The sequence below is a fragment of the Patagioenas fasciata genome, chromosome 1, assembly GCF_037038585.1.
Source record: "Patagioenas fasciata isolate bPatFas1 chromosome 1, bPatFas1.hap1, whole genome shotgun sequence".
NCBI lineage: Eukaryota > Metazoa > Chordata > Aves > Columbiformes > Columbidae > Patagioenas > Patagioenas fasciata.
In genome coordinates this window covers 148,776,762-148,792,571 of record NC_092520.1, presented here as the reverse complement: position 1 = coordinate 148,792,571, position 15,810 = coordinate 148,776,762, and the positions used below count along the sequence as shown (strand labels likewise).

Below are 15,810 nucleotides of genomic sequence, written 5' to 3'. Positions count from 1 at the left end.
AGCAGTTCTTGCTAATCAAAGCACTAAAGGATCTGTTTTGATTTTCCTGTTAGTGTTTTTAGCAGACGTCTAAACGTTTATGTCCATAGGTTCAGCCATATCTCTCTCCCACTTATTATTCATGCCTGAGAACAGCACATGGTCTTGAAGTACCTGCTGAGACTTGCTACTGATGACATCTGGATTGTAGCTTTTCTGTGTTGGCGTAACGCCCTTGTGCTTTAGCTTAGAAATACTGGAAATCAGCTCTGAGCTCACATGGAACAGAAGGACAGAGATCAAAGCAATTCACTTCTCCTTGAGGATCGTGTTTCTTGGTGACTTCCTTGCAAACCAATAGCCACAAATTATTGAAGCCCGGATCCATGCTGAGCAATTCCAGCAGTTCACATCAAGCACATCCTTTGGAGGTGGGAACATTTGACACTCTCTGATATCTCAAAGGCCTAGCTCAGCACCTCCTTCGAGGCCAGAATTCTTGGACTATTACTGAGCAATCCCGGTAAATGGTATTTCCCAGGCTAAATCAGAGCCATTGACTCCTGGTGCTCAAGCAGGGTTAAAGGCAGGAGAGCAGCAGCAGTTTATTGGTGCCAGGTACTGTCAGTGTGTCCAGCTGCTGCGACTCTGCTGTCAGCCCATGGGTGAGGGCCAAGATCAGGTACAGCGAGGGGAACCAGCCTGGGAACATGGTGCTAGGATGGCTATGGAATGGGGGACAGCTTGGTGGGGCCCACGGACAAGCAGGGCTGCAGTGAGCTGGAGACCAGCCTTGCTGTGATGTCCCTAGGGCAGGGACTGGCAGTTCCAGGGGCTGAAATGAGCCATGGGTAGGTTGGGAGGAGCCCTGGAGAGGCAGAGGACAAGGCCATTGGGGCCCATTAGTGATGAACTGAGAAGTGCTGATTTCAGTCATGGAAGTGCTCAGTTTCTTGTTTAGAAGATGGCAGAGCCTGTGTGCTCTGTTATCCTTGGGCTTTTTATTCAGACAGAGGATTAGCCTGCCTGCAGATGCTCCCACCCTGGCTGCCCCAGAGCCGATTCACACAGCTGCAGCTGTGGCAGATGTGCTGCAGGGTCACAGCGATACTGTTGCTTCCACTCATGCTGGATGCAGCTGTTTGCATGAAGCCTGAGGCCTCAGTTGGCAAAACCTGAGATGCAAGATCACAGAGTGCAGGGTTGGGGGTCTCCAGTGTTACCTTCACTATTAGGAGCCATGGGGCTGTGACAAGGAGGCATCCAAGCAACTCCACATCCAACCTGCCCAGCCCTGAAGGTAGCAGGTCCAGCTGGAAGCGAGAGCCCTCCCACCCAAGCCATGTGGGTGTCACTATCCCACATCCTCTGCCACGGTGAAGGAAATTGCAGTGCACTGCCAATGCACTGAGCTTGGACAAGCTTGAAACGCACGAAGACATTACATATGGGCTAATGTCAGTTTAAGTCATTCTGTAGGAAAGCCCCATGGATCTGGTCACATGTGTATTTGGAATTTTCTGATACAAAAGTGACAAAAGTTGCCTGTATCCTAAAGAAGAGGTGTGCCAAGTGCTTCTTCAGAGGGTATACTGCATAAGTATGGGTGGGAAAGCCAGTGAAACTAACACTTTGTAGGATACCACTGAAAACTGACAAGAGGTCCAAGGACTGAGTTATTTTTTTCCCAGTCCCTTCCGACCTTCCCATGCCTCCATGTGCATAAATAGTAACTATTCTGTCCTTGGTCACATTGAACTTAAGCTCCAGCCTGTTCATGACGTGAGGGAGCTGGCTGGTGTTTCTATTCCTCAGAGCACCCTTGCAGTGCTATCACTTGTTTTCTATGTCCTCTGGATACTAGTGCAAAATAGCGAAGAGCAGAGGTCTTGACACAGCATGACCCTGACTCAGAACAAACTTGCTTGAGGACCTCAAAAGCCTCCCAAGATGCAAGAGCACACAATAGCCAAAAGAAGAGGCTTATTGTATGAGGTTCTTGGCAAACAGCTTCCTCTAGGAGCTCTAGAGAGTAAGCACCACCTGCCTGTCTTGTGTCTGTCTCAGATCTCCATAGTTTCCTTTGTCCCCAGGTCCCTGGAAGAGTCCAAATGTTTGGCAGGCTATCATGTGGAAGGTGAAAGGAAGATTATAGCTGTTGCCAGACTCTGAGCAACAGTGGGAAAATAAGAAATTTTAATTGGAAAGTCAACTGGCTGCTGTGAACTGATGCAATTCCTTATAAACTTGATTTCATTACCTTATCCCCATCATTGATGGCCATTGGTATGATCCTTAAAAATCAGATGACCAGACAAACTATGGCTTCAAGCTTTATTTCCAGAGTAAGCTGAAGCAATTGCACTGCCTGGAGAAAACAGAAGGAATTAGTCAGAGGTTTAAACACGGCAGTGAATCCAGCCTACCTGGCAACAAAGAGAGCTAAGCTTGGGAAGCATCGCTTGTGCTAGGGCCCCAGCCCATGGTCACATTCTCATGCTCCAAAATAAATGTTGGCATAGCTCTGTTGTTTGAGAGTATTTCTGCCTGTCTGGGAAAAGCTAAGGTCTAGCAAATATACTGAAGTAATGAGACTTGCGAATGACCCTTGATACAACACATATGGAGGGGACGTGGGACAAAGTCATGTGGGAAAGGCATCCAGGATGGATTTTCTTGTAATTGCAAGTCAACAGGGATGAGGACACGGAGAACACCTCCATTTAATTCAGGAAAACTTAGGCAGCTACCGGTTGTATGGAGATCAGACTGGAGAGGCTCCATAGTGCCTAAGCAGCCCCTTTCCTTGGCTGCACATTTTCTCTCAGCTTCCATTGTCTTTCTGTCTCAGGGCTTTTCAGGAAAGCACAGAAAAAAACCCTCAAACAAGAACAAAAATACCCCAAATAAATGCGGTGACACTAGGCACAGCTGTTGCTCAGCTCTACAGTCCTTCCTTCTTCCTCCTGTGCTTCCATCCCACCTTGGGCTGGCTCCAGATCTCAACCAGGCCTCGGGGACACCCAAAAGCTTCCTGCAAACAAGACAGGACAATGGCATCCAGAAAGCTATTACAGATGACTGCAGTAGCATCACAACAGTACAAAAAGTACAACAGGGATGGCTCAGTTTGTGGAAAACTGGAGGGAGCTACAAACTGTGTGTGCCCCCCATTTCTCTTTCAGTGCACTAATGCAGGTAGTTGTATCACCACAAGTGGCTGGGCCAACATAGTGGCTGGTGCCTGTGCTGCAAAATTCTTGCTGTGCAGCTAACACCACCCGGGCATCTGATTTTTCAAGGCATATCTCTATATGTATTCATTAGGTACAAATATATTCATCGGGCTGGACTACTTTCCATTTACTTCTCCTTCACAATGAGGTTTCACTCATACTAGCTGATTGTCACAAAATATTGCTGAGGCCCAAAACTCAGGATCCCAAGTATCATTACTGTAAGAGATATGTGGGAGTTAAAATCCCACTAGTTCAAGTAGAGTTCAGCTGTTCAAATACAAAGCTTGAAAATACGTACCCTCTAATTTCAACATCAAAACAAGCATCCAAACAACACACCAAAGAGAAGCACAAACCATCTGACTCTGTGTGTCTTTCTAGTCCTCACCTCTGCTACAAAAATGCTCCCATGTCTGACTGTATATGAACACAAGCAGTCAGCTAAGGCCAAATGTGCTTTAACTACACATATGAACAAAAGACAAAACCAAAAAATGAGTACAGCTTCCATGTGGGGTACTGCAGTGGGTCCATGGATTCCCTGATAGAGGGTATGGGAACAAAGATTAGCCTTGAAGATATTAAGGACTACCCATGAGAAAGATGGGAGTAGAAGAGTAGCCGAAGACATTAAGGCGTACCTGTGAGAAAGAAGGGACTTAAAGAGTAACATTGACGATAACAAAATTAGGCAATGATATGTTACTATTGCAGCTTGTAACCAATAGCAAAAAGACACATGAGCTAGTAAAGACTATATAAAAAAGCATTTGTGGCAATAAATGGACACTGCTGTTTGTACTTAAGGACTTGGTCTATGTCATTAGTCTGTCTCAACCACAACACTTTCAACTTCTCAGTCTTACTATGAAGGCTCTTGCAGGGACTCCTCCATTCAGGAAGACCAAATGTGCAGTGGCACAAAGGCCAGATTAATACAGCTTCTCCTCATTTTGTCATTCCACCTCCACCCCCTCAAAGAGGCATCTTGCAGATTCCCCTCCTTACATCCACTGCCAGAAGTTACTTGATACCCTCATCTCTGCCAGCTGTCACTTCTAACCTAATGCAGCTGGTAAGGCAGCAGGGAAAGGTAATCCTATGAAAAACATATCTAATGCTTTTGGGACATATTACAGGTAATGTGTGATTTGCTTTGTTAGGACATCTATTCTTCAACTGCCAGAGATGTACAGTGATTCTGAAATGAGTAGGTGTGGATTGTAGCTGGGGGCACAACAGAACAATTGAATTGCCTCTCCCTTACCTGGCCAGAGCTCTCATTTTTAATTTTACCTTAGCTACTAGCTGATGTGCCAGCTACATTTTGGTATTGACTTTCTTCTGCAGCCTCTGGGTGACCACAAATTGATCTTGATGTGCAAAAACCCCTGACTGTTGATATAGAGCTGTCAGGATGCTCTGAAGCCAATCCCTCTTCCCTTCTGTGAATTTTGCTGCAGCAAATTGCAGCAGCTGGCCTTGCTGGAAATTAGGACTGGAGCTTCAGCTGTGACAGCTAGAAGAGAAGGCGTGAAATGATCACCTGGCTGCTGAGCCACAGACCTGCTTTCTTTTGAGTTTAAACCTTTCTATCTATGAAGACTCATGAGTTGTGGGCTTGTTAATGTGAAGGTAGCTCCTCTCTGTCCTTGTGCATTTCTATTTCTTTGTTGTTAATTGGCTCAAACAAGATTTCCCCTGAGACTTGGGCAGTGGTATCATCAGCTAGTAATCCACTAATTCCCTTGGATACATGGAAGTCCCTTGTGTGCTACTCTACGATGGCATTTTGCAAGTGTTGCACTCCTCCGTGATACACCAAATCAATATTATGTTGTGATCAAAGATGTCCTTGTCCTCAGAGCAAATTCCAGCACAGTTATGGTAGCTGCTTGCACAGTATACCATACATTTAAGCAGTAGAAATTCTCAAGATGTTACCATCTAAAGCAAAAAGCCTTTGGAAATTCAACATTTTTTTTTCTCTCAGAGAATACGCTTTGATACTCTGCTGAAGTAATCAGCACAAAGCATGCCCTAGAAGTCTGAGTGGTTTACTCGGGCTTTCACGAGAGGGCTGACAGCTATCATTGGTATCAAAGCTTTCTTATGTCATGCTAGGAATCCATACAATAATAATTAAATCTTGTTAGCCAAAAAGAATGATCAGATTTATGGCTTTAACATCCCAGCCAATGTTACCGGGAAGTGAGGACTTCACTCCTCCTGTTTTAGCTAAGCAATTCCTAGGCTGGAAGCAGCCAGGGAAGGTTGTGGTAGTTTGTGGTTTTTGTTTTGGTTTGGTTTTTTTTGTTTGTTTTTAACTGCCCCAGTGTGATCACAGTCTGTATTAGACAGAAGTGACTTCACTGAGGTTCACATAGCTACTGGGGAATATCGTATATCAGGAGTTCAGAAAAAAAATCAAGACCTGAGAAGTTATGTGTTAAAATACCCAATCAAAGAGGTTGAAGATCCATGTGAAAAAGCTTTCCTGTCAGATTTCTCTGGGGACCTTCTCAGGCATAAAATAAAATGTGCAAAGTAGAGGTGTATCATCACCTGTCAGTGTGCCTAAAGCTGCTACCATGTCCCACATGGCATCCTGAGCTAATGCTGATAAAGATTCTCCTGTTATATATATTACTGAGTTCTTTTTTCCTAGAATAATGATGAGTATCTAGAGGACACAAGGACCTTTGTACTGAAGTGCACATCTTGTGCACAGTTTTGAGTATTTAAAGTGCTTTCGATGTCTCACTCCTTGGAGAGGACCAGCAAGAACTGCAGAAAGACTCAAGACCTTTGAAACTCTAAGTGCTACAAGAAATAAAGCCCTTCCCGAGCCTAAACCACAAAGTTCCACACTTTTATATAAATTTTGAGGATCATGTCTGAGGAGACTGAGTGTGAGTCCTGCTTTACGAGAGTAAAAAGTGTACAAGTATCCCTGTAGCTTAACCTGTGAACTTCAGTCTCCTTCATGTGGCAGGTGGACACCAGCTTCTCTCTGGATCCTGGCCTCCTCCCAGTGCATCACCTCCATCCCGGCCTCTCTGCAGCCCAGCACGGAGGAATCACCTTCCCCCAGGGCACTGGGGATCACTCACGTTTAGAGAAAAAGACCGGTTTTATAAGCAGCTTTCACACCCCGAAGAGCACGTTTTAACTGTACTAAGCCAGCAGATCACTAGATGGCCTCATAACCTCAGCGATTTGGGCAGATCTAGGCTTAGGCTGTGTAATCGCCAGATTTATTCTTGAAAACTTCTCACCCTAAGTGCTGTAGGACTTAACGACCGTCACCTCAGGCGATGCACAAGAGCCTTTTCAAACTGCAGCGTATGAAATATGGGACACTTAGTCCCAAAGGGAAGCTAGAGAAAACCATGTTTGTCACTCTCGTTGTCAGCAGCTGCTTGTTTTCCCAAAATCCCGGCAGGTGGGATTGGAGATAGGGTAGAGACCCCGTGAGACCTACTGGAGAGCCACTAATCAACACAGCAAAACCAGCTCCTGCAGAAAGGGCGCCATGGGATTGCAGCAGCGGACCCACAAGGCAGGAATCCATGTACCCCCTCGGCCCCCACCTGGGAGGCAGGTGAGGCCCCGTATGGGGGATCCCTCTCTGGAGGACAGAGGCCAGGGAAGGGGGGAGACGTGGGAGGGTTTGGTTCCTTGCCCAGCCACCGCAGTCACTGCCTAGTGAAAATGCACTTCGTGGCCTCAGAGGAAACACAGCTGTCTGTTGGCAGGTTGTCAGGTGCTGACAGCAGAGCTGTGCCCTCCAGAGTCACAACAAAACAGCACTTTAAGGGGAGACTCTTCCCGCATGTCCGTACTGGAGAAGGTTTGTGGAAGAGAGAAGCAACGGCATCTTTAAAGCAGCAGAAATGGAGAATGTTTCATAGAATCATTTCAGCTGAAAGAGACCCTCTGCATCATTGAATCCAACCATAACCTAACCTAACTCTAGCACTAAACCACGTCCCTAAGAACCTCGTCTAAATGCCTTTTAAACACCTCCAGGGATGCTGACTCCACCACTTCCCTGGGCAGCCTGTTCCAATGCCTGATAAGCCTTTCCGTGAAGAATTTTTTCCTAATATCCAATCTAGATCTCCCTTGGCGTGACTTGAGGCCATTTCCTCTTGTCCTATCACTTGCTCCTTTCAAGTAGTTGTAGACAGCGATAAGGTCTCCCCTCAGCCTCCTTTTCTCCAGGCTAAGCAGCGCCAGTTCCCTCAGCCACTTCTCATCAGACTTGTTTCAAAAAGATGGACCCGATTCCAAAGCAATGTGATTTCAGATTGGGTTCACCTTTATGAAACACCTTCTGTTAGCGGGATAGACAGGGCACAGGGAAGAGACACACATGGAAGGAAGACAGAGGTTCAGCGTGGCCAAGTAACAGACCCAGCACTGGCTGGCCGGTCTTTTGTGGCCAGCACCTTCAACAGCTGTTGCTGTAACAAAGAGGTCGGGAAACCTTGGTTAGGCCATAGAACATTTTACAGTGCCTTTGATCTGATGTGCTAAAGAAAAAAAACCCCAAATTTTCTCTGCTGTCAAATTCAGATGTGTGTTATCACTCCTTTTCCCATGTGGATTTTTATTACCATTTTAAAATACAGAGCTAGTTTACATTGTCACAAGTCTTCTAAAAGCTAATTTAAATGAAGCGGGACCAGAGAAAGCACATGACACTGAGCAGTGACCCGCATTTAGAGAAAGGCAGGGCCTGGCCGCTGCGCCCAAGCGCTGCGGTATTGGTAAAAAACAACTCCCAGCACCAGCGAACACTTCAGCGTGAGAAGCTGCCGGGACCGGAGCCGGGACCGGTACCTCACGCTCCGCGGCGCTGCCGCTTTAAGGGAGGGCGGGGATCCCGGCCCCAATCGCCCCGGCCCGCCTCGGCCCGGCCCCCGCGCAGCGCAGCGGGGCGGGACGAAGCGGCGGCTGCGGCCGGGAGCAGCGGTAAGTGAGGGCCGGGCGCTCCTCGGCCCCGGTCCCGCCCCGGCGGGGGCGGTGCGGCCTGGCCCCGGCCTTCTCTTCCCCTTCCCCCTGCCTCCCCACCGCCCCCCCCTCCCGGAGGGCCGGCCCGGGGTGACAAACTGGGGATGCCGGGCTGGGGGCGGTGTGTCCCGGCGGGTCGCCCCGGGCTGCGGGTGGGTCGCTGGTGACCGCGGGGCTGGGTGACCGGGAGCTGAAGCAGGCAGCCTTTGACCTTGGTCGGGTCTGGCTTCCCCCGATGGGAAGCAAGGGGTCTGTGTGGTTATGCCTTGAATGGCACCTGCTCCTCTTTTTATTTAAAAAAAAAAAAAAAAAAGCATAAATCACACTTCTTTTTTCTTTTTTTTTGTCCCATTTTCCAAGTTCTGCTCACCCACTGATTGTATTCCCAATAAGACGGCAAGGCCAGGAGTGTTAAAACACAAGGATATCCATCCTGACGCCTTCCCGCACCGAGCGCTTAAGCTCAGTTTGGCGTTTTGAGCAAAATGCTCTTGGCAGATGTTTCTCTACAGACCATCAATTTTAAAAGAGTAACCACCATGACAGGCAATGCAAAATACACGCTGCCGAATTGCAGCCCTGCTAATTTGCAGCAATTCATGGGGAAAAACCAGCATAAGGTATTAGCTGACAAGATTGATGTCTCTGATTGATTTCAGTTAACTTCATGCTTCCCCTAGGCAGATGGGGATTATATAGCTCTCTGCCTTCAAGAAGGAAGGCAATCGTTAATTACATTTATTAATTGCATGGACTCTGCTGGATGGCGTTCTCAAATGTGGAAAAATGCAAAAGGTTTGGTGACATGTATTTATTTGTAATAGAAATTCAAAGTCAAAGCCTTTAGCCAGTGGTTTAAACAAAGACTTAACTGGACTGTTTGCCTAAACAGCAGAGTGTTACTGGCAGGAGGGTCACAGCTTAACATTGTAGTAAGTGATGGAGCTAAACCCAGCCCCTAAAGCAGAGCCCAGCACGTAACAAAAATGCCACTAAAAGCGTATGAATTTTTACTAAAGATACGGACAGATAAAGGAAAAATGAAGTAACGATAAATGAAGTTTGAAGGCTTTGTTTTATTAGCATATCACAGTATCACAGTATCGCAGTATGTTTGGGATTGGAAGGGACCTCAAAAGATCATCTAGTCCAATCCCCCTGCTGGAGCAGGAACGCCTAGGTGAGGTCGCACAGGAATGTGTCCAGGCGGGCTTTGAATGTCTCCAGGGAAGGAGACTCCACAACCTCCCTGGGCAGCCTGTTCCAGTGCTCTGTTACCCTCACTGAGAAGAAGTTCTTTCTCAAATTTAAGTGGAACCTCTTGTGTTCCAGCTTGATCCCATTGCCCCTTGTCCTATCATTGTTTGCCACTGAGAAAAGCCTGACTCCATCCTCGTGGCACTCACCCTTTATATATTTATAAACATTAATAAGGTCACCCCTCAGTCTCCTCCAAACTAAAGAGCCCCAGCTCCCTCATATATTCCTGTTGTCCCTTTGCCTAGTTTTTTAAGGGCAACCTGCACAGGCCTGGATGGTGAAACTGGCCACAACTCTTCTGTTGTGAAAAATAGGCAGGAGTGGGCTGAAGCTGACTTTCTTCATGCATCATTCTGCTTTTTCATTAAAACCACTGCAGAAGAGAGAAAACAATTGCAAAATAGTGAGTGCAGTTTCCCTTGTCTCTGTTGCTACTTGCAGTCATACTGTAGTGGAGGCACAGGCCTTAAATGCTTCTCTGGTCATCAGTGTAGGGGAGGTTCGAAAGCTGTGCCCTGAAGCAAGTAACTGCAAGTTATTGAAAAGAAATTAGAGAGCAAGATGAGGAAGGAAAAAAGTTAAGGGAATATTAAAGGATGGATGAAGGAGATGTGAGCAGGAAGGCAGGAAAGCAGCTGTTCTCTCTTCATGCCACTGCTTGGTAAGGATACTCAGAGGATCAGCTGTCCTGCTAACTGGTTGTTTGTCATGGGTTATGTTTATAGCACTCTCCTGAATGGGTCTCTTGATAGCTTCTTCCTTAAATACCACTTCTTTCAGACTTCAAAGGCTCTTCAGGCAGGGGCAAGGCACATATTCACAGTTACACAACAGCACATGGACCTCTTCTTCCTAAAGCCCTGGTGGGGCATAGCCTTGAAATCACTGAAGAAACATGACTTATGTAGCATTGTTCTCCTTTCAGGAATTGTCTGTCGTGCGTTGTCTGTCGCTATGAAAAACAACATCCTGTGAGTTCGTTTGGAGCCTTCTGCCTCATCCTCTGCTGTACTCATCAGATAGGCTGTGCTCTGAGCTCTCCTGGGGAGGGTTTGTCCTTGGGGAGACATGGCCTTGCGCAGCTGGAAGCGGCTCCTTCTCTTGGGCAGGCAGACCACCTTTGCCAAGGCTTGGAGGAGCAGGAGGGGAGGCCCCTCTCTGCGCTGGAAGCGCTGCTGCCATTGGAGCACCAGCAAGTCTCTGGACCCCGAGGTGAGGGCGTTTTTGGAGGAGAACACGGAGGTCACCAGCAGCGGGAACCTCACGCCAGAGATACGACTGCGCCTCCTCACCCCTCACTGCAGGTTCTGGAAGGAAAAACCTGACCTGTGGCCTTATGGGGACCCGTTCTGGGCAATTTACTGGCCAGGAGGCCAAGCCCTCTCAAGGTACGCACCATTCATGACCAAAAAGTCCAACCTGCTGCAGGCCAGGATGTCAGACCTGGCTCTGCTTATAGTAATTCATAGCGATGTGTATTTGCCCTGTATGAGAACGCATTATCCATACTCTCCTCTGATTACACAGGAGAGACGCAATCTCTGGTGCTTGGTAGGGAAGTTTCAGCACCTGCAGCATATAGAATAACTTACAGCTCTTTAAGTTGAAATCTATTGTTTTCAGTGGTGATGCATGTGTTGACAATGGGGCTGAATTTGGATCTGTGGAAGGGCTGTGCAGTTGCCATCAAAACCTAGTAAGGTGTTTAACTCTATTGCTCATTGTCACTCCAAACAGGAGGATTGTTTTTTTGTCATACATGTGGTTTGGTGGTTTTTTTTGTAGGAGACAGACAGGAGTGCAGATGTGCGTCTGGTCTGTTGAGAAAAGTAGGTTTATGCTGATGCACTTGGGAGTGCTGGTTAGCCTGAATCACTTTCCTCATTTAGGATTTCAGCAGCCTCATTGTTGAGCCTTATTGTGGCTGTCTTTTAGTGATGTCAGAACCCAATTTTCATTTTGGCCACTTCCTGTCAAAATGTCTTTAATGTTCCTGATTTCCAGGAACTAGTTAAGAGTTCTTTTATCCTGTAAAATCCAATCTCTCACTTTGAACAGCAGAAAAAGTTTCTAATTGTTACAGCAAAGAACAAGCTGTCAGACATTACCCACATGGATGAAAGGGAAGGATCTGAATTGGGGTTTGTTGTTTTTCTGCAAGAAAGCATAAAATAGAAAGGCATTTTTGAGCAGGGTAAGATGAATCTTAAAGTGTGAGTTGATTAGCCTGCCATGTAGATAAACTACAGTGCTCCTGAATGTTGCATAATTGAATTAGGTATTTCTACATTTTATTATCATATGATTCATATGCCCAGATATTTGGGTAGCAATAATAATTATCTGGCATTTCACCACTTTGTTGACTTATCGTTTATGCACTTGCTTTGATGTATTGGGAATCTCAGAAATCAGCTGCATCATCTGGAGAAGTAGAAAGAAAAAGGGAGCATGAGAACATGCTGCTTCCATAACCCTGCTTGTTTCACAGTTGGCATTTCTACACCACGAGGAGTCTTCTGTTTGAAGCTGTTCCTCTTGGTGTAATCCAAGACACTCCGTTAACCCAGCACGGCAGACAGCAGGCTCCAGCAGCAGCGTAATGTGCTGTGTCTGTGCCAGGGGGGACAGTTGGTTCCAGCTGTCCTAAGTCACCACCATCATTAGCGGTAACTTGAGAACCGCTCAGCTGGAAACATGGCACTTGCAGCATTGGGCCAGGTCATGCTCTACACAAGTTACTGCTGGAAGGTCATTGCAGATCCAAGCATAGCCCCTAGAAAGGGGAAATGAAATGCTTTTTGTGGAGGTTGCACCCCTGTCCTCTGCGCTGTTGCGAAGCTAGGGGCTGGCCTCAGAGGAGTGGTGGCCTCAGGGGGAGAGTTGCCAAACATCTGAAATGCTGAGCCTCTGATGTCCTGCCTGGGTGACCTTGAGAGCATCTGTAGGTCTTCAAAGTAGCAAATAATGCTGCAGACCTCATAGGAGAAGGTGCTTTTTCATTAACACTGACCCAGTTTTGCTCATTGGATCCAAACTCACATACTCAAAAGCACCAAGCTGTGCATGTCCAAGCTGTCTGGTAGGGTTCTATGTGATGACATGAAGGACAAGAGGCATGGGATGTCAAGCCTTCCTCATGTCTCCTGGGTTTCTGATCTGGGTATTTTGTAGCTTCAGTCCTGGTCTCAACCTTCCTGCTATCATCTCATAATGGCTCAAACTGGTTATTTTGACAGTAGGTTGTCTTTTTTCTCCTAGCCCGTGCTCCTAGGAATCTGTATACAAAGGTGCTGGGATCTAGGTAACATTAACACTTGACATTCTTATTAGGCCTCCTTCTGCCATTCCTAGTGGTGCTTTCAGGCCCAGACATTTCCACCCATCCATTTGCCGTTTACACCAATCTTCACATTTCCATTACAGTTGTCTGCATTGGAACCCACCTGCAAAAGCTCTGCTCACCAGTAGCCCAGCATGAGGAGTCAGCCATCAGCCTCCACGCCAGAAGACAACACAAATGTAGAATCCTCTCCTGTTTCTACTGTATAGCAATTGGTAGTAAATTTATGGCAATTGCAGTAATTTATGTCACCTCATGCTCTTCCCTGTCACTTTAGGCCTTTTCCTTTGCAGAAGATTGAATTTCAAGGCAATTGTTAAAGTTCTGAACCCTCAGTAACAGTTATATGATTCGTAGCATTTAACAATAACTGCTGCTTGTCTTCTGTCAGTTCCTCTCATTTCCCAGCCTAGAGGTTTTTGCTTGTTGATTCCTCAGGCAGGTGTCAGCAACTAGATGAAGACGCTCTTTCTGCTCACTGCTGCTTTGTTCTCATTTTCTTCTTGCTACTCAGGAGCAACATTAAACAGACTAGAAGAATTTGCATCTGTGTCTGCACAGCTCAGGAAAAGAAAGAGGAGAAATTCCTCTTCTTCCAAGCAGTTGCAAAAGCAGTGTTTTAGATCAATGGGTAGAAGCCTTGTCTTTTGATGGGTGCAACATTCTCTGCAAATACATCTTCGCATTTCTTCAGTCAGATTCCTTTTAATTTCTACAAATCTTTACATCCTTATTTCTGATATCAAGCATTTTAGTCACCTTGCAGTTTGTGTCTATTTATTAGATAAGCACACCTGTCAGAGAAGGAGCTGATTGAAGTAAAATGTTGCTTACTTGGCTGGATTTCTTCTTGTTTGGGGAATGAAAACTAAGGAAGAAAGACGATGGTTCTTAATTTTTATATCAGCAGAGGCAAATAAGGAGCTATGTATCAGCTGCACACATCGAACACTGTTTTTAAGATACCATGCTTCATTACATGTATGATGTGAACTCTTCTGTAGTGTAATGCAAAACTGAGAAATGTGCATAATCTTGCTAATTGCTGTAACATATTTTTCTTTTCAGGTACATTTTAGATAATCCACGTGTTGTTAAAGGACGGTCAGTTTTGGATCTTGGAAGTGGATGTGGAGCAACAGCAATAGCTGCTGTGATGAGTGGTGCATCACAAGTCCTTGCTAATGACATCGACCCTAGTAAGGCCTTTATTTTCATCTCTGTGTGAAGATATTTATTATTTTTTAAAGGACATTTACGGTGGCTTTTCTTTGCTGCATTTGTGAGAAATTCAGGTTCTAAACAGCCTTCTAAGAATGCTAAAAAGGTTAATGGATTTTGCCAGCATCTCTCGCATCGAGTATATTTCCATAGCTCCTTAGAAAGAATTAAAAAGCAAAGGTTCTCTCAAACGCTTCCTCTACACCATCATGGCTGGTTTGGAAGAGAACTCTAAGTGCAGACAGCAAGTTGGCTTCTCTGCAGGACCATGGCATTCTCCTGCACTTTATGATGTTAGGGCCTAGATTTTTGCCTTTTTCCCCCCAGATTTTCCCATAATTGACTTACAAATTCAGTTTATTCATAATTTAATTTTTCCTTGGCTAAGAAGGAAGTATAGCTGTAGATTAAGGCAGTTGGATATTTTGGCTGGATGATTCCATGCTTGGTTTCCACTGGTACTGATGCCAGGAATAGTTCTTGCCTGTGTCATGGTGCAATGAGCATAAAATTGCATCACATCATGCCAGATTTTGACCCATAATGAAAACTGTGGAAGTCCCTAGATAAGAGAAACAAAAATATTTAGATGAAACTGAAAGATTTGTCAAGGAAATTTGTAAGAAGGCTGAATGGCAGAATCCTAAAATGTAATTTTCATTCTACTTCTACTCTTCATTCTACTCTTCTTCAGTTGCAGGAATGGCAATGATCTTGAACTGTGAACTGAACCACCTGAATCCCTTCCCCATCACTATTAAGAACATCATTAATTCGGAGGCTGGAAACTGGGACCTCATTGTTCTAGGAGATATGTTTTATGATGAACAACTTGCTGATGGTCTCCATCACTGGCTGAGGAAATGCATCAGGATACAGCAAACTGAAGTGCTGATTGGTGACCCTGGCAGGCATCAGTTTTTAAGCCACAGTATTCACAGTCAATTGCACAAAGTTATTGAATATTCACTTCCCGAGTATACTAGACAAGAAAACAATGGATTAACATCAAGTATCGTCTGGAGTTATCAGCCCTCAAATAGCTTAGAAAGTTGTTGAAGCTGGCTTTCTTAATGAATTTTGTCTCACTTGGTTGGCTTTTTTGTAAGTATGTAAAATAAAAATGGGAATTAAACATGGGACATACCTGTTGACGCGAAGTAGATTACCTTCACTGTACTGATTACAGTCATACTCACTGAGGCTTTTGCTCCATTTGAGGTACAACCTATGTGCAGACTGTATTCAAAGGGGCCTACACTGAAGTGCAAATGCAAAACCAAGCTACATGTAAGAGTTCGCATGCTTGATGTTTTCCATGTAAATTCATGTATCAGTCTTGCTCTCTGACGTGATTGTGAAATGTTTTAGACATTCAGCGTACTGCTGTGGGGAGAGGAAGAAGGGGCCTGAAAAATTACTGCACTGCTTTCACAGACTTTTTTAGCTTATTTACAGAGAAAATTATTGCTCTTCTTCATAAATCTCTCTGCTAGACCATTAGCTCATACTATACTCAACTAAAAGTGCCTTGCTCTTTTTCTGGATATCTCTTCTGAATGTCAAAGTAACTAATTTAAGTCTCCCACCTCCCCTCTATAATAAAAATTTACTCTTTCTTGAAGTTGCCAGAGTGATTATTTAGGAGTTGCACACAAATCTGAAATACTCTTCTTGAACTCCAGCTAAAGTTTTTAGTAAGTGGAAAGTTACTAAATGGCAATAGCTACAGAGTAACTTTATCCCCTA

The 15,810-nt window shown here is 45.4% G+C and overlaps 1 protein-coding gene across 1 annotated transcript; it reads left to right on the top strand.

The window, feature by feature from the left end:
• The first annotated feature begins 8,094 nt into the window (after window positions 1–8,094).
• ETFBKMT (electron transfer flavoprotein subunit beta lysine methyltransferase) lies at window positions 8,095–15,685 on the top strand. The gene is made up of 4 exons (XM_065829442.2): window positions 8,095–8,198; window positions 10,423–10,885; window positions 13,909–14,039; window positions 14,756–15,685. The coding sequence occupies exons 2-4, from the start codon at window positions 10,566–10,568 to the stop codon at window positions 15,118–15,120; spliced, it is 816 nt and encodes a 271-aa protein (XP_065685514.1). The 5' UTR covers window positions 8,095–8,198; window positions 10,423–10,565; the 3' UTR covers window positions 15,121–15,685.
• Window positions 15,686–15,810: the final 125 nt, after the last annotated feature.

What these genes read in the sequence shown, in the direction of transcription:
- ETFBKMT (XM_065829442.2), top strand. Translation starts at nt 10,566, where the DNA reads ATGGCCTTGCGCAGCTGGAAGCGGCTCCTTCTCTTGGGCAGGCAGACC. An exon ending in GGAGGCCAAGCCCTCTCAAG is followed by an intron (nt 10,886 to 13,908) that starts GTACGCACCATT and finishes TTTTCTTTTCAG; the next exon opens with GTACATTTTAGATAATCCAC. An exon ending in TGCTAATGACATCGACCCTA is followed by an intron (nt 14,040 to 14,755) that starts GTAAGGCCTTTA and finishes ACTCTTCTTCAG; the next exon opens with TTGCAGGAATGGCAATGATC.